Below are 18,444 nucleotides of genomic sequence, written 5' to 3' on the forward strand. Positions count from 1 at the left end.
CTATACACAGTATGATGGGCCCACACCTCCCCTATACACAGTATGATGGGCCCACAGCTCCTCTATACACAGTATGATGGGCCCACAGCTCCTCTATACACAGTATGATGGGCCCACAGCTCCCCTATACACAGTATGATGGGCCCACAGCTCCCCTATACACAGTATGATGGGCCCACAGCTCCTCTATACACAGTATGATGGGCCCACAGCTCCCCTATATACAGTATTGTGGCGCCCTGGACAAGCCAGGTCGTCACAGGAACTACACCAACACACCCCACACCCCGGTTAGGCACACCGAAGCCAAACACAAATCCTTGTTGCCTTCCTCCAGGGGCTGATGTCCACACCAGGGGGTGGGCCAGGCGGTTGGTCCCGCCCACCGAGGAGTTCACAGTCCTGGAGGCGGGAAAAGGAGTTAGAGTTTAGGAGTTGAAGAGTGAAGTGGTAAAGGAGGAGACTGACCGTGTCCGGATGTGTGGCCCGGGCACAAACAGCAAGGTTGGCAGATGGTGGTGACCGTCTGCAGGAGGGCTAATCAGAGCAAACCGTAAGAACCGTGGACGGGCGGTGGCCCGGCGGTACTGGACCGGTGAACAAAGAGAAGCCAGCACCATCCGGCAGGGCTTACGGACCCCGACAAGGCTAGGAGTCGCCGTTGAAATTGTCAAATCCGTTAGCGAAGGGAACCTCCGGGGTTTCCCAGCAGCCAAGTCCCGATAGAAGGCGACAGCTCAAACCGTGAAGGGAAACATAGTCACCGCCAAGGCTAAAGTTCCCAGGGCCAGAGCCTGCGGGCAAAAGGGGCTCCTTCAGCACCCATCCAAGCTGGGGAGCGGGTTACCGGTGGGAACCCATTGGAACCGAACACACTACACAGGTGCAGGGAAAGGCAGTCACCATCAACCTGCCGGGAGAAACAACACCGCAGCCGTCTGTGGGACCCGTCCATCCAGCCGTTTGTTTTACCGGAGACTGTGTATTCGTTACTGGCTGAGTGAGTACCACCGTGCCGTGCGGCACAGCGCTGCCCCCCGCGACCCTGCACCTCACCAGGCCCCATAACCCGCCTGCCATCATCCTCCTTCCTCCCTCACCGGGCCCCGGGACAACCAACCCCCCTACCCACGGAGGGGAAAACCAACATCCAAGCTGCTCCCTGTCACCGCTCCCGGGATCCCCGTCCCGAGCAGCGGTGGTGTCACCAATCTCACCACAACCGTGGGTGGCGTCACGGACAATATCCCTAAAGCAAACCACCCCCTTTTCACTCACGGGCGAGTAACGCCACTCGAGTCCCCGGGATCCGGCCCACCGCTCGAGCCACCACCGAGCAGCAGCAGCAGCAGCAGCAGCTGGACCCGAGCATTGGGTGAGCGCAGCGTCCCCTCCTCCGCCCGCGACAGTATGATGGGCCCACAGCTCCCCTATACACAGTATGATGGGCCCACAGCTACTCTATACACAGTATGATGGGCCCACAGCTCCTCTATACACAGTATGATGGGCCCACAGCTCCCCTATACACAGTATAATGGGCCCACAGCTCCCTATACACAGTATGATGGGCCCACAGCTCCTCTATACAGTGTGATGGGCCCACAGCTCCTCTATACACAGTATAATGGACCCACAGCTCCCCTACACACAGCTGTCACAAGACTGGCCACACCCCACAAGTCCATCTGTGACGCCCTGGACCCCCAGGGGTCACAGTACACTAACATCACACACACACACCCTCCCCTGGGTAGGTGACACCAGTCAATCAAATCCTTGTTGCCACCCTCCAGGCTTGATGTCCACACCAGGTGGGGCGGAGCCAGGCGGTTGACCCCACCCACCGAGGAGTTCACAGGCCTGGAGGCGGAAAAAGACAGTGGAGAGTGTGGTAGGCAGTGGAAGTGAGAGGAGTGAAAACTGTTGGTGTCTGGGTTGGAGCCCAGGCACGTTCAGCAAGGTCGGCAGACGGTGGTGGCCGTCTGCAGGAGTTGGTGTAGGTCAGCGGAACCGTAGGACCGGGGTCGAGCGGTGGCCCACCGGTACCGAACCGGGGAGCAGATTGAAGCCAAGCACCAAGGCAGGGTACTCAGACCCCGACCTTGCTAGGAGCCGCCGTAAAGGTCAAATTTTCTGATTGCGGTCTGGACCTCAGGGGTTCATTCCCACCTAAGTCCTGTCAGAAGGCAACAGCCCAATCCGTCCGGATAAGAGCCACCGCCAAGGGCCAGAGATCCAAGGGCCAGCGCCTGCGGGCAAACGGGCTCTCCCGACACGTACACTCCGGGGAGCGGACTACCCGTGGGAAGCCATAGGAGTCAAATACACTTACACAGGTGCAGGAAAACGACATCCACCATCAACCCGTCCGGGGAGAATGAGAACACCGCAGCTGGCTGTGGGCCCCGTCCATTCAGCCGTTTGGTTTACCAGAGTCTCTGTCCTTCTGTGTCTGAGTGAGTGCAACAGTGCCATCCGGCACCGCGCTGCACCGCAACGTTGCACTCGCGCCCACGCTGCCTCCCCGCCTCGGCACCTGCACCTATACCTCCTCCCTACTCCCCAACCGGGGCCCCGGAACCACCAGCCCCTATCCACGGATGGGTCAACACCTTAGCTGCTCTCCGCCATCGCTCCCGGGATCCCCCGTCACCAGCAGCGGTGGTGCCCACTATCACCACAACCCGTGGGTGGCGTCACGACCGACATCCCAAACATCCACCAAAAACCTCCCCTTTTCACTCGTGGGCGAGGAGGCGCTGCTTGAGCCCCGGGTCCGGCCCCGTGCTCGAGCCACCGAGGAGCAGAAATACCGGACCCGAGCGCCAGCGATTCCAGGCGAGCGGCGTTCCGACCCCTCCGCCCGCAACACATCCAGTGCTGCTCAAAGACTGGCCACACCACTCTGATTACATTCAGTGCTGCCCCAAGACTGGCCACACCACCCCAAGTCCGTCCACTGCTGGCCCGAGTTTGTCCAGTGCCACCGGAAGACTGGTGACACCATCCTCAGACTCTCCAGCATTGCCCTGAGACCATCCAACACCACCCCCAAAACAGCCCGCACTACCCTCAGTCCATCCAGTGCCCCCAGACGGCACCACCGTGAGGACGTCCAGCGCTGCCCCAGGATGGTCCGCATCGCCTGAGCACTTGCTTCTGGTCTATTTTTCTGTCCCTGTCTGCAAGCCGCACATTGCCCAGGCCTTCTCTAGAGTCTTATTTCTAAAGATGTAGAAGAGTGATCCATACTATGCTATTTTATTTTTCAACTCTAGAGCTAGATATCTAGAAACATGGTCCCTGTTACTCTGGATTTTATTACTCCATATTACACTTCTAGATCTAGAAGAGCTGGTCATACCAATACAGATCCTTCAAGGTCTAGACGATTGGTATGATTAGTATATGTTATGCGACTTCATATTTCTGTGTCCCTGTCTGGGGTCGTTCTTGACAATCCCTTGTCTGCCTTCTGCCCCCTACAGGAGGAAGGCTTGAATGACGTCCACGAGATGATCAAGACAGAGAAGTCGTATCCAGAGCGGAGGCTGCGGGGGGTCCTGGAGGAGCTCAGTAGTAGCTGCTTGTGAGTATATGATGTCCTCGCTGTCCACAGTGTTTCCCCCATACACTATTTTGATGATTTGGACGCCCCACACTCCTCTCTGCTGGTTTTACAATGTGGCGTAGGCGGCTGGTCAAACATTATCTTAAGTGGAAAGTTCCATGAAAAATAGATACCCAGAGATAAACCTTGTGCAGTACACCGGGGACCGTCTTCATACACCCTGAGGACTCTGGGACCCTTGTTGTCATGATCAGCGGGGGTCTTGGCGGTACTCAGCTGTATAGCACTGTGATTAGCGATGTATAAATTCCATATATGACGCTAATTTTGATTTGCCGTCACTTCCTCATTTCTTTGCAGCCGCTTTGTCAACCTGGCTAACAAGGACCAGAACCAGAACGGTCGGACCAAACTTGACCGGGAGAGGCTGAAATCGTGCATGCGAGAGCTGGTAAGCGCCCGCCGGCCCATGACGTCTCCTCACCGCTCCTGTATCTCTCTGCATCGGGTACTCACTGATCTCGGTGTTTGTAGGAAAACATGGGGACCCAGGCCAAGACCATGAGGTCCCAGGTGAAGAAGAACACGGTGAAGGACAAGCTGAAACTGGTCCAGAACTTCCTGCACAAGCTGCGATTCCTGGCGGATGAGGTAGGATATGATACAGACCCCACCAGGGAGGAATGGGGTCGGTAACTGGAAGGGCCCCAGACCTGGTTCTCCTCCTTCTTCCTTGCTCTCCAATAAGGGGCACTCGCTAATAATGTCCTACAAGGAGAAGGGAGGAGGGAACAGAAGAAGGATGGTCTCCAGATTGGAGTTGTCTCCCTAGGACTTCAAACTAGGGATGGGCCCCATTGTGAATTGTGTTTTTGTTCCCCCCTTTGGGTATATACATTTCCATCTGTACAAATTAAATGCCTTCTCTGGACACGTTTACCTAAACCCCACTGCATTCAAGCACAAAATCGGGCGCTTAGGAGGTATTTCTGTGCACACCCTCTGAACCTCATATTGCACGTCACTCCTGTGTATGATGTGGTCCCTTCCCCCCACAGCCCCAGCATAGTATCCCCGACATCTTCATATGGATGCTGAGCAATAACAAACGCATCGCCTATGCCCGCATCCCCTCCAAAGACATCCTGTACTCCATTGTGGACGAGGAGACCGGGAAGGATTGCGGGAAAGTCAAGTGCGTCTTCCTAAAGGTTAGTGATGACAGCGGGAGGAAAGTCATAGTTGGTCCATGTATAGGACATAACACCTAGGACCATAGCTACTCCATGTACAGGACATAACACCTAGGACCATAGCTGGTCCATGTACAGGAAATAACATCTAGGACCATAGCTACTCCATGTACAGGACATAACACCTTGGACCATAGCTGGTCCATGTACAGGAAATAACATCTAGGACCATAGCTGGTTCATGTATAGGAAATAACATCTAGGACCATAGCTGGTTCATGTATAGGAAATAACATCTAGGACCATAGCTGGTTCATGTATAGGAAATAACATCTAGGACCATAGCTGGTTCATGTATAGGAAATAACATCTAGGACCATAGCTGGTTCATGTATAGGAAATAACATCTAGGACCATAGCTGGTCCATGTACAGGAAATAACACCTAGGACCATAGCTGCTCCATGTATAGGAAATAACACCTAGGACCATAGCTGCTCCATGTATAGGACATAACTCGTTGGACCACAGCATAGATATTTATTAGGGATGATCGAATACCTCAAATATTCGGCTACACCCATATTTGACGAATAGGTTGCCGCTATTCGACTATTTGCAAATATTCGATACGCAGTGTAAGTCTATGGGAAACTCGAATAGACCATTCGGGCTTCCCATAGACTTACATTGTGCATGGAATATTCGTATAGCGGCGACCTATTCGTCGAATATTCCCGAAGCCAAATATTGCCGAATATTTGTGATATTCGATCATCCCTAATATTTATGTCCTCTTGTTTCCATCCGCTAAGCTGCCCGGAAAACGAGGGTTTGGCCCAGCCGGATGGACGGTACAGGCCAAGATGGAGGTCTACATGTGGCTAGGTCTGAACAAGCAGCGGAAGGATTTCCTGTGTGGTCTTCCATGCGGATTTGAAGAGATTAAAGCGGCGAAGGGTCCGGGATTACAGTGCTTCCCTCCGATCAGCCTCAGCTACACAAGTAGGCACTGATATGGAGATGTTCTGTTGGGGAGGATGATTCCTCTGCTTCAGGGCCCTCTCTCCTCCATGTACGAGGCTCAGCACATTTTTATGTCTTCCAGAGAAGCAGGTCTTCCAGTTGCGGGCGCACATGTACCAGGCTCGCAGTCTGTTCGCCGCTGATAGCAGCGGCCTCTCCGACCCTTTTGCCCGAGTATTCTTCAACACTCAGAGCCAGTGCACAGAGGTGAGTCCGGGCCCGGCCCGTCCTCTCGCTATGGGGTGGAGAACAGTGGATGTCACAAATGTTTTGTGCTCCATTCCTCCTCAGGTCCTCAATGAGACGCTCTGCCCAACGTGGGACCAGCTGCTGGTGTTCGATAACGTGGAGCTGTACGGAGAAGCAAACGAGATGCGAGACGATCCCCCCATCATAGTCATTGAGATCTATGATCAGGACACCGTGGTAAGTGCCATGCACATTTATAGTTTTGGTTAATGGCGGTTCAGATGGTTGACCATCATTTTGGATTTTTTTCCCAGGGTAAGGCTGACTTCATGGGCAGAACATTTGCCAAACCAGTGGTGAAAATGGCCGATGAAATGTACACTCCTCCCCGATTCCCACCACAATTGGAATATTACCAGATATACCGTGGAAACTCAACCGCCGGAGACTTATTGGGGGCCTTCGAGCTGCTCCAGGTATAAAGTGGCCGTTCTGCTATTTCGGAGATTGTCTCATCTGGTAATACTGGATGATCAGACGATCCTAAAAACCACGATGGAGGCCAAAAGGTCCAATAGTGACCACCCCTATCTTATATAATAATCATTTTATCTCTATAGCGCCCACATATTCTACAGCACTGTACAATACAGAGGGGACAAGTACAAACGGTCAGACATTACAGAGTAACACAGAATTCAGGAGGAGTGAGGGCCCCGATCACAAGAGCTTACAATCTATAAGGACATAGGAAGACACAAAAGCTAAAAAGTGCCATCTACAATATGGAGATTTTTGTAAACCAACATGAGGCTGTCTCTTTCTAATATCCGTATATGTCCCGATACAAAGTGTTACTGAGCGCGTGGAGTTGTGGGGAAAACCGGCAAAAAAAGGTCAAGGAGAACTAAGAACAACTAGAAAAGTGAGGTGATGTGATACACCTGCCTAAAAACATATGAAAAGGATAAATGTCCATCAAGTTCCATGTGTTTTTAAACTGTGAATACTGGGAATTAGCTATATTCCCTGGGGTAGCGCAATCCAGAGAACTGGAGCAACACAAAAGAAGTCTGGGGGACAGGAGTGTGGGGGGTACACAATATGTAGTATGTTTGTCTTAGAGCTTTAGCAGAACATTGTGCTGATAGGTTGGTAGACAGATGAGGCGGAGATGTAGGATGGTGCAGAACTGTGGAGAGAATGGGTAGAGGGGTAGACAGAGATGTAGGTCAGTGCAGCACTGTGGAGAGGATGGGTAGGTGGGCAGACAAAGATGAGGAGTAGATGTACTGTATATCGGTGCAGAACTATGGAGAGGATGGGTAGGGGGGTAGACAGTGATGTAGGTCAGTGCAGCACTGTGGAGAGGATGGGTAGGTGGGTAGACAGAGATGAGGAGTAGATGTACTGTATATCGGTGCAGAACTATGGAGAGGATGGGTAGGGGGGTAGACAGTGATGATGGAGGAGATGTACTTCAGTGCTGCTCTGTTTAGAGGATGGGTATGGTGGTAGACAGTTATGGAGGAGATGTAGGGTGGTGCAGCACTGTGGATAGGCTTGGGAGAAGAGGATAGACAGAGATGGAAAGGAGATGTAGGGGGGTGCAGCACTGTGGATAGGCTGGGGAGAGGGAGATAGATAGAGATGGAAAGGAGATGTAGGGGGGTGCCGCACTGTGGATAAGATGGGGAGAGGGGGATAGACAGAGGTGAGAAGGAGATGTAGAGCGGTGCAGCACTGTGGATAGGCTGGGGAGAGGGGGATAGACAGAGGTGAGAAGGAAATGTAGGGCGGTGCAGCACTGTGGATAGGCTGGGGAGAGATAGAGGTGAGAAGGAGATGTAGGGTGGTGCAGCACTGTGGATAGGCTGGGGAGAGATAGAGGTGAGAAGGAGATGTAGGGTGGTGCAGCACTGTGGATAGGCTGGGGAGAGGGGGATAGATAGAGATGAGGAGGAGATGTAGAGCGGTGCAGCACTGTGGATAGGCTGGGGAGAGAAGGATAGACAGAGGTGAGAAGGAGATGTAGGGCGGTGCAGCACTGTGGATAGGCTGGGGAAAGATAGACAGAGGTGAGGAGGAGATGTAGGGCGGTGCAGCACTGTGGAAAAGCTGGGGAGAGGGGGATAGACAGAGGTGAGAAGGAGATGTAGAGCGGTGCAGCACTGTGGATAGGCTGGGGAGAGGGGGATAGACAGAGGTGAGAAGGAAATGTAGGGCGGTGCAGCACTGTGGATAGGCTGGGGAGAGATAGAGGTGAGAAGGAGATGTAGGGTGGTGCAGAACTGTGGAGAGAATGGGTAGAGGGGTAGACAGAGATGTAGGTCAGTGCAGCACTGTGGAGAGGATGGGTAGGTGGGCAGACAAAGATGAGGAGTAGATGCACTGTATATCGGTGCAGAACTATGGAGAGGATGGGTAGGGGGGTAGACAGTGATGTAGGTCAGTGCAGCACTGTGGAGAGGATGGGTAGGTGGGTAGACAGAGATGAGGAGTAGATGTACTGTATATCGGTGCAGAACTATGGAGAGGATGGGTAGGGGGGTAGACAGTGATGATGGAGGAGATGTACTTCAGTGCTGCTCTGTTTAGAGGATGGGTATGGTGGTAGACAGTTATGGAGGAGATGTAGGGTGGTGCAGCACTGTGGATAGGCTTGGGAGAAGAGGATAGACAGAGATGGAAAGGAGATGTAGGGGGGTGCAGCACTGTGGATAGGCTGGGGAGAGGGAGATAGATAGAGATGGGAAGAAGATGTAGAGGGGTGCCGCACTGTGGATAAGATGGGGAGAGGGGGATAGACAGAGGTGAGAAGGAGATGTAGAGCGGTGCAGCACTGTGGATAGGCTGGGGAGAGGGGGATAGACAGAGGTGAGAAGGAAATGTAGGGCGGTGCAGCACTGTGGATAGGCTGGGGAGAGATAGAGGTGAGAAGGAGATGTAGGGTGGTGCAGCACTGTGGATAGGCTGGGGAGAGATAGAGGTGAGAAGGAGATGTAGGGTGGTGCAGCACTGTGGATAGGCTGGGGAGAGGGGGATAGATAGAGATGAGGAGGAGATGTAGAGCGGTGCAGCACTGTGGATAGGCTGGGGAGAGAAGGATAGACAGAGGTGAGAAGGAGATGTAGGGCGGTGCAGCACTGTGGATAGGCTGGGGAAAGATAGACAGAGGTGAGGAGGAGATGTAGGGCGGTGCAGCACTGTGGAAAAGCTGGGGAGAGGGGGATAGACAGAGGTGAGAAGGAGATGTAGAGCGGTGCAGCACTGTGGATAGGCTGGGGAGAGGGGGATAGACAGAGGTGAGAAGGAAATGTAGGGCGGTGCAGCACTGTGGATAGGCTGGGGAGAGATAGAGGTGAGAAGGAGATGTAGGGTGGTGCAGCACTGTGGATAGGCTGGGGAGAGATAGAGGTGAGAAGGAGATGTAGGGTGGTGCAGCACTGTGGATAGGCTGGGGAGAGGGGGATAGATAGAGATGAGGAGGAGATGTAGAGCGGTGCAGCACTGTGGATAGGCTGGGGAGAGAAGGATAGACAGAGGTGAGAAGGAGATGTAGGGCGGTGCAGCACTGTGGATAGGCTGGGGAAAGATAGACAGAGGTGAGGAGGAGATGTAGGGCGGTGCAGCACTGTGGATAGGCTGGGGAGAGGAGGATTAGATAGAGATGAGGAGGAGATGTAGAGCGGTGCAGCACTGTGGATAGGCTGGGGAGAGATAGACAGAGATGGAAAGGAGATGTAGGGCAGTGCAGCACTGTGGATAAGCTAGGTAGAGGGGGATAGACAGAGGTGAGAAGGAGATATAGGGCGGTGCAGCACTATGGATAGGCTGAGGAGAGGGGGATAGACAGAGATGGGAAGGAGATGTAGGGCGGTGCAGCACTGTGGATAGGCTGGGGAGAGGGGGATAGACAGAGATGGGAAGGAGATGTAGGGCGGTGCAGCACTGTGGATAGGCTGGGGAGAGGGGGATAGACAGAGATGGGAAGGAGATGTAGGGCGGTGCAGCACTGTGGATAGGCTGGGGAGAGGGGGATAGACAGAGATGGGAAGGAGATGTAGGGCGGTGCAGCACTGTGGATAGGCTGGGGAGAGGGGGATAGACAGAGATGGGAAGGAGATGTAGGGTGGTGCAGCACTGTGGATAGGCTGGGGAGAGGGGGATAGACAGAGATGGGAAGGAGATGTAGGGCGGTGCAGCACTGTGGATAGGCTGGGGAGAGGGGGATAGACAGAGATGGGAAGGAGATGTAGGGCGGTGCAGCACTGTGGATAGGCTGGGGAGAGGGGGATAGACAGAGATGGGAAGGAGATGTAGGGCGGTGCAGCACTGTGGATAGGCTGGGGAGAGGGGGATAGACAGAGATGGGAAGGAGATGTAGGGCGGTGCAGCACTGTGGATAGGCTGGGGAGAGGGGGATAGACAGAGATGGGAAGGAGATATAGGGTGGTGCAGCACTGTGGATAGGCTGGGGAGAGGTGGATAGACAGAGATGAGGAGGAGATGTAGGGCGGTGCAGCACCATGGAGAAAACAGATACTCACCTCCACTCCATTGCATTTTCTGACTTCCAGAGCTATTCAGATCTCTTGGGTTCGCAGCAATCAGCATCTTACCTTTCTTCCATTCACCCCGGGCATACAGATCTCATTCTTGGTGTTTTGGAGCCCCGTTCTCAGGATCCTATCCTGTGGATAGCAAATAAATACATTTTTGGGGGATTAACCCTTTAACTCGATAAACAACCGATTTAAAAACTAGAGAAGGCCATTTTGTAAAATAGGCAGAGCCTGGCTGGAGCATAGAGCAACTGGGCGCACAGACACAGTAATACGAGGATACACCATTAATTATAGAAGCCTGCGCAGATGATCGCAACGGCTCTAGAGTTACACAGCAGGAGAAAGTATAGAGGACGTCCCCAACTTCCATACTAAATGTCCTTTTATTTACCTTGTAGATTGGCCCCGCAGGTAAATCTGACCTCCCATCTATTGATGGACCCACGGACTTGGACAGAGGACCCATTCTTCCGGTCCCAATGGGCATTCGACCCGTACTGAGTAAATACAGAGTGGAGGTATGTTTGTGTTATGGCTGAACCTCCTATCGGTCACTAATGGTGTTTTTGAGATGCGGAGCCCCCCGTGATGCGATGGCGCAGTGCCCATAGGTTATAACGGCTGATATGTCTGTCTGAAGCACAGTCAATGCTGAGCAACTTCAATGTAACCACAGTCATGGCCGAAAGTGTTGGCACCAGAAAATTAAGTATTTATCCCAGAAAATTAATGAAATTATACGTTTTGTTATACACGTGTCTATTTCCTTTGTGTGTATTGGAACAACACAAAAAAAAAACGTCAAACCCACCTGTAGCATTTAAGAGGTGTGGGCAATATGAACATCACACCTGAAACCAGATAAAAAGGGGATAAGTTGACTCAATGTTAGCATTCTGTGTCTGTGTCTGCCACACTAAGCATGGAGAACAGAAAGAGGGAGAAGAGAACTGTCTGAAGATTAGACAACCAAAATTGTTGAAAAATATCAATAATCTCAAGGTTACAGGTCCATCTCCAGAGATCTTGATGTTTCTATGTCCATGGTGTGCAACTTAACTGTCATGATCCATGCCTGGCTTAGCCGCCGCTGAGCCATTGCTGGTATTCCATCTCAGAGTTTCAGGTCATGGGAGGGGTTAGTATCATTCTGCCTTATTCCGGAACACTATATCCTGGCTCTGCACCTCCGGAACAACGCCAGTAATAGTTCCTGCTCTGCAGCGTGCATGCCTGGCTCCCGTAAATTAACCTGATCTGTCCTGGCTCCCAGCTACCTTGTTCTGACCCATGCCCTTCTCTGTTCGTCTGTCCCTTGGTTCTTGTCGTTAGTTGTAGTCTAGTCCTTTCTGTCTGACTCTGGTCCCGACCTGTGTATCCTACACCCCTGTACGTTACCTTGACTCCCCGGCCTCTGGCCTGTATCCTCATTCCTGACCTCGACTTCGTCTCTCCCTTCTGCTGTATTCATGAATGACATAGCGGCTTCTAACCCCTAGCTATCACCTGACTACGATTTGCTTACTCCTGTAATTGACCAGACCTCCTGTTGCAGACCCGGCTTACTGACTACTCTATCTCCCCCTTGTGGGTTATTTGCTAACTGCACATTGGAGATCACTCTCCAATCTGTCTCTGGGCCTCCACAAGCGAGCGTCACAGGATCCAAGAATTTTACAACCAAGGGTACTGCAACTAATCTCCCTGGACGTGGACGGCAGAGAAGTATTGATGAAAGGTTGTGACACACAATAATCCGGATGGTGGATAAGCCCCAAACAAGATCCAAAGTAATTCAAGCAGTCCCGCAGCTGAGGGGCATCAGTGTCAGCGAGAACTATCCGGCAACATCTGAATGAAAAGAAACACTATGCAGGAGACCCAGGAGGACCCCACTGCTGACACAGAGACAGAAAAAAAGTCAAAATGTATGAGAGTAACCAAAATCCTTCTGGGAAAGCGTCTGGTGGACAGATGAGACCAAGAAAGAGCTTTATGGTAAAGCACATCATTCGACTGTTTACTAAAAAACAGAATGAGGCCTACAAAGAAAAGAACACAGCACCTACAGTCACACATGGTGGAGGCTTAGAGATCTTTGGGTTGTTTTGGTGCCTCTGGCACTGGGGGCCTTGACTGTGTGCAAAACATCATAAAATCCGAAGATCACCAAAGGATTTTAGGCAGCAATATAGTGCCCAATGTCAGAAAGCTGGATATAGTCCTAGGTCAGGGGTCTTCCAGCAGGACAATGACCCCAAACACTTTAAAAAGCTCCAGAAATGGATGGAAACAAAGCGCTGGAGAGTTCTGAAGTGGCAGCAATGAGTTTAAATCCACTTAACACATGTGGGGAGATCTTAAAACTGATGTTGGCAGAAGAGAAGACGCCTTCAGTTATGAGACCTGGAGACGTTTATATAGAAGAGTCCGAGATTCCAGGTGAGAAGGAAGAAACTTATTGATGGTAAGGCTGTGTTCACATGTCCAGTAATCATCCGTTAGAACAGATCATGCAGAGATCCATTGGGAAAAAGTTCTGGAAACACAACTTTCTTGCCGTTGTTGAATAACTGATGTCTGCCAGATCCGTTTTTTTAACATTAGAGTCTATGGAGAACAGAGCTGTTAATGGATCGCCAATTAGTCATACATTTTTTTCTGGCATTTGTAACTGATCTTGTTTTGTTTTGTTTTTTTTTTTACAGGATCTGTTACAAATGAAAGATAAATAGCAAGTCATTAACGGATCCGTCCTCCATTGACTTCCATGTTAAAAAATGGATCCGGCAGAAATAATTTTGCCAACGTATCTCTGCGGATCCATTCTAAGGGACATGTGAACGCACCCTTATAGGAAGCGATTGACTGCATTTATTTATTCTAAAGGGTAAAGGGTGTACAACCAAATTAAGCTGAGGGGGACAACAATTTTATCTTTTTACCCGGCCCATATTTGGGGTTTGTGTGAAATTTTGTCCAATTTGCCTATTTTTCTCAGGGTTTTTTTGTGTTGTTCCAATACACACAAAGGAAATAAACAAAACGTATAATTGTAATAATTTGCCGAGAAAAATACTTTTTCTTCATCGTTCCTTATGGGAGACCCAGACCATGGGTGTATAGCTTCTGCTTCCGGAGCACACAAAGTACTACACTAAAAAGTGTAGCTCCTCCCTCCTAGCATATACACCCCCTGGATAACCAAATATAGCCAGTTCAATGCTTTGTGTTCAGGAGGCACACATCCACATTCATGCATTCTCATCTGATTTTCATTTTAAAGAGTTTGAAGAAAAGCGGGTCCAAGCCTGGACCCCCGGCATGTCCCTTCTCACCCCACTGTGTCGGCGGTGTTGTTAAGGTTGATTTCAAGGCTGGAGCCTTACATGCCGCGCTCCTTCACCATCCCTCGGGCTCTGGCTTGAAGTGGGAGCCAGCACGGTTCTCACTGCTTTTCAGGAGACCGGTCTCCATCCGCAGCCCTTTCAGGACCCTGCCGGACGGAGCACTCATCCCTCAGGGACCTGGCCCTGCGTCTCACAAGCTAAGTATTGAGACGTTATTGTCAGGGGGGTCCCTTGTACTTTAATGTTGGGGAGAGTGTGTTTTGTACCATTTGTGACATTTCCGGCCGGTTCTCCGGTTTTCACCAGAGAACCGCGCCGAGGGTGCCTGAGCGCCGGCCGCATTGTAAAATTTAGGCCCCGGCTTCGGCTGCGGCCTAGTTTCGTTTTCACTGCCCCTGCATGTCAGTCATGCAGAGGGACAGTGCGGCGCCGCCCACCGGCCGTTCAGCTCAGGGGAGGACACTCCTCTCTGAGGAGAGGTTCCCCTCCCCTGTATATCCTCTTGGCCCTCCGGTTCCCGCTCTTGGACTAGGCCCCGCCCCCCCTCCTCACTCCGGCGCCATTTTATCAGCGTTCTCACACTGATCGGCGCTGGCTGCTGCATCTCTGCAATCTGTCTGGGGGTCCGAGCTGTGGAATCCGGAGGGCACACAAAACGGTCTGGTAAGCCACAACCTCTGGTTGTGGACTTCCTTATACACTCTCTGGGGGTCATTCTGAAGGAGTGTGTTCTTTACTGCAGAGCCTCCACCTCAGCAGCATGTCTCACACTAGGAGCAAGGCTGCAAGGCTGTACTCAATATGCACTGCATGTAAGCTCATACTGCCTGAACCGAGCACATATCCACATTGTAATGCCTGCTCTAACATGGTGGTGCCTCAGCCTGGAGTCTCCCCAGGGGTCCCTCCGGCTGCTCCGGCCCCGGTGGCTGAACCCCCGGCTTGGGTAGAAGTGTTTTCTAAATCTATCTCCCAGTCCTTTGCCGACTCCATGGGACAGCTGTCCCGGACTCTGCTAACCTTGCATCAGCCCCCTTTTCAGGGTGCCTCTGCTGCTTCGGCTCGCTCTGCAGAGCTCACAGAGGATTCTTCATCTGCTCCCAGACCCCGTCCTCCTAAAAGGAAACGCAGGGACCCCTCTCCTTCCTCGTCCCGCGGCTCCGATTCACGAGCCGATTCGCAGGACGAGGAGGATGTCTTTACTGGGGGCTCGGACGCTACCTCTATGTGCCCCATTGATCTGACTGAGGGGGATGCAGATGTTAGTGATTTGATTGCGTCCATTAATTCTGTACTGGACCTCAATCCGCCAGTATCAGAGGAGCAACCCTCTTTGGCAGAAAAGCACCAGTTTACCTTGCCTAAGAGAACACGGAGTGTGTTCTTTAACCACTCCAGTTTTCAAGCCACTGTGTCCAAGCCCAGAGCCTGTCCTGACAAACGCTTCCCAAAGCGTGGTTCTGACGACCGTTATCCTTTTCCACCAGAGGTGGTCAAGGAGTGGGCTCACTCACCAAAGGTAGACCCTCCGGTGTCTAGACTCTCAGCCCGGACAGTTGTATCTGTGGCTGATGGCACCTCACTTAAGGATCCCACTGACCGCCAGGTTGACCTCCTGGCCAAGTCTGTCTATGAGGCGGCAGGGGCCTCGTTCTCCCCATCCTTTGCAGCAGTCTGGGCTCTCAAAGCCATCTCTGCTTCCCTAGAGGAGATGCATTCCCTCACTAGGGACTCTATGCCTGAATTGGTTGCCTTAACTTCCCAGGCTTCAGCCTTTTCAGCCTACGCCATGTCTGCCATGCTGGATGCCTCTCACCGCACTGCGGTGGCCTCCGCTAATTCCCTCGCTATCCGCAGGATCTTGTGGCTTCGACAGAGGAGGGCAGATGCCCCCTCAAAGAAGTACCTTGCTGGGCTCCTATTTGCTGGGTCCAGGCTGTTCGGTGAACAACTGGATGAAATAATTAAGGAGGCTACTGGCGGGAAGAGTACTTCCTTGCCACAGACTAAAACCAGGAAACCTGTCCAGGGCAGGAACCAGTCGAGGTTTCGTTCCTTTCGTTCCTCTAACTGGTCGTCCTCTAAGCCCTCGGCCTCATCCACTAACTCAGCCAAGGACCAGAAGCCCACCTGGCGCAAGAAGCCGCGTCCACAAAAGTCCGCAGGAGCTGCTGCCACCAAGGCAGCCTCCTCTTGACTATCTGGCCGAGCCAGCAACGTCCTTGGTCAGTGGCAGGCTCTCCCACTTTGGCGACGTGTGGTTTCAACACGTCTCCGATCAGTGGGTGCGGGATATCATCTCCCACGGCTACAGGATAGAGTTCTCTTCCAGCCCGCCAAACAGATTTTTTCTGTCAACTCCCCCCTGCTCCAAGGCCGCCGCCTTCTCTCAGGCCGTGGCATCCTTGCAGGCCAGCGGAGTGATTGTACCGGTTCCCGCCAGGGAACGGTTCAGAGGTTTTTACTCAAATCTCTTCCTAGTCCCCAAAAAGGACGGTTCCTTCTGGCCCATCCTGGATCTCAAGCTTCTCAACAAGCATGTTCAGGTGCGGCACTTTCGCATGGAGTCTCTGCGATCAGTCATTGCCTCAATGACCCAAGGAGATTTCCTGGCATCCATCGACATCAGAGATGCCTATCTCCATGTGCCAATTGCAGTTTCACACCAGCGTTGGCTACGTTTTGCAATCGGAGACGAACATTTCCAATTCGTGGCTCTCCCCTTCGGGTTAGCCACGGCCCCTCGAGTATTTACCAAGGTCATGGCAGCAGTGGTTGCGGTTCAGCACCTCCAGGGGTTGGCAGTGATTCCTTACCTGGACGAACTTCTTGTCAAGGCTTCATCCAGCGCAGACTGTCAGCGGAGTGTCTCGCTCACTCTCGCCACTCTTGTTCAATTCGGGTGGCTTGTCAATCTGCCCAAGTCCACTTTGACCCCGACCCAAGAACTCACGTACCTAGGGATGCAATTCGAGACTCTGCCGGCACTTGTCAAGCTGCCCTTAGTCAAACAGCAGTCCCTCCATCTGGCGGTGCGCTCTCTGTTGAGGCCCCGCCGTCATTCCATCAGGCACCTCATGCAGGTGCTGGGTCAGATGGTGGCGTCAATGGAAGCGGTTCCCTTTGCCCAGTTCCATCTGCGTCCTCTGCAGCTGGACATTCTCCGCTGTTGGGACAAGCGGACTTCTTCCTTGCACAGGTTGGTGGCTCTGTCGCCACAGACCAGGAGCTCTCTTCAGTGGTGGCTTCGGCCCCTCTCTCTGTCTCAGGGACGCTCCTTCCTGGCCCCGTCCTGGGTGATCCTCACCACGGATGCCAGTCTATCCGGCTGGGGAGCAGTATTTCTCCACCACCGAGCACAGGGCACTTGGACTCCGTCCGAATCAGCCCTCTCGATCAATGTGCTGGAAATCAGAGCTGTGCTCTTAGCTCTCGTAGCCTTTCACCACCTGTTGGCGGGCAAGCACATTCGAGTCCAGTCAGACAACGCGACAGCAGTTGCCTACATCAATCACCAGGGCGGGACTCGCAGCCGCCTGGCAATGTTGGAGGTTCAACGCATCCTTCAGTGGACGGAGGACTCCAAGTCCACCATATCCGCAGTCCACATCCCAGGCGTAGAAAACTGGGAGGCAGATTATCTCAGCCGTCAAACCGTGGACAACGGCGAGTGGGCTCTGCATCCGGCAGTGTTCCGGGCGATCTGCCGCAAGTGGGGAACTCCGGAAGTGGATCTAATGGCATCCCGGCTCAACAACAAGGTCCCGGTTTACGTGGCTCGCTCCCACGATCCTCAGGCCTTTGCAGCGGACGCGCTGGTTCAGGATTGGTCCCAGTTCCGTCTGTCTTACGTGTTTCCCCCTCTAGTTCTCTTGCCCAGAGTCCTGCGCAAGATCAGAATGGAGGGCCGTCGGGTCATACTCATTGCTCCAGACTGGCCCAGGCGAGCTTGGTACCCAGACCTGCTCCGTCTGTCCGTAGAGGTGCCGTGGCATCTCCCGGACCGTCCAGACCTTCTCTCACAAGGTCCGTTTTTCCGCCAGAATTCTGCAGCTCTCAGATTGACGGCGTGGCTCTTGAGTCCTGGATCCTGACGGCTTCCGGCATTCCTCCCGAAGTCATCTCCGCTATGACTCAGGCTCGGAAGTCTTCCTCGGCCAAAATTTACCACAGGACTTGGAGAATTTTCCTGTCCTGGTGTCGTTCTTCCGGCCATGCCCCTTGGCCTTTTTCCCTGCCGACCCTTCTGTCCTTCCTGCAGTCTGGTCTGCAGCTAGGACTATCCCTCAATTCCCTCAAGGGACAAGTCTCGGCTCTGTCAGTGTTGTTCCAGCGGCGTATCGCCCGGCTGGCTCAGGTGCGCACCTTCATGCAGGGCGCATCTCACATCATTCCGCCTTACCGGCGGCCTCTGGATCCCTGGGACCTTAATCTGGTCCTCACGGCCTTGCAGAAACCCCCTTTTGAGCCACTTAGGGAGGTTTCTTTGTCTCGTCTTTCACAGAAAGTGGTCTTTCTAGTGGCCATAACTTCCCTCAGGAGAGT

General features: G+C 52.7%; 1 protein-coding gene across 1 annotated transcript in view; it reads left to right on the forward strand.

Moving 5' to 3' along the window:
* OTOF (otoferlin) overlaps positions 1-18,444 on the forward strand; it is a 410,132-nt gene that overhangs the window by 336,530 nt on the left and 55,158 nt on the right. The window contains exons 19-27 of the mRNA XM_075341675.1: positions 3,492-3,592; positions 3,935-4,025; positions 4,109-4,225; positions 4,633-4,785; positions 5,582-5,771; positions 5,875-5,999; positions 6,084-6,218; positions 6,296-6,457; positions 10,948-11,067. Of these exons, the coding sequence (XP_075197790.1) occupies positions 3,492-3,592; positions 3,935-4,025; positions 4,109-4,225; positions 4,633-4,785; positions 5,582-5,771; positions 5,875-5,999; positions 6,084-6,218; positions 6,296-6,457; positions 10,948-11,067 (1,194 nt within the window). The remainder of the gene's footprint in view (positions 1-3,491; positions 3,593-3,934; positions 4,026-4,108; positions 4,226-4,632; positions 4,786-5,581; positions 5,772-5,874; positions 6,000-6,083; positions 6,219-6,295; positions 6,458-10,947; positions 11,068-18,444) is intronic.

This window comes from Anomaloglossus baeobatrachus, chromosome 3 (assembly GCF_048569485.1).
Source record: "Anomaloglossus baeobatrachus isolate aAnoBae1 chromosome 3, aAnoBae1.hap1, whole genome shotgun sequence".
In the NCBI taxonomy this organism is placed as follows: domain Eukaryota; kingdom Metazoa; phylum Chordata; class Amphibia; order Anura; family Aromobatidae; genus Anomaloglossus; species Anomaloglossus baeobatrachus.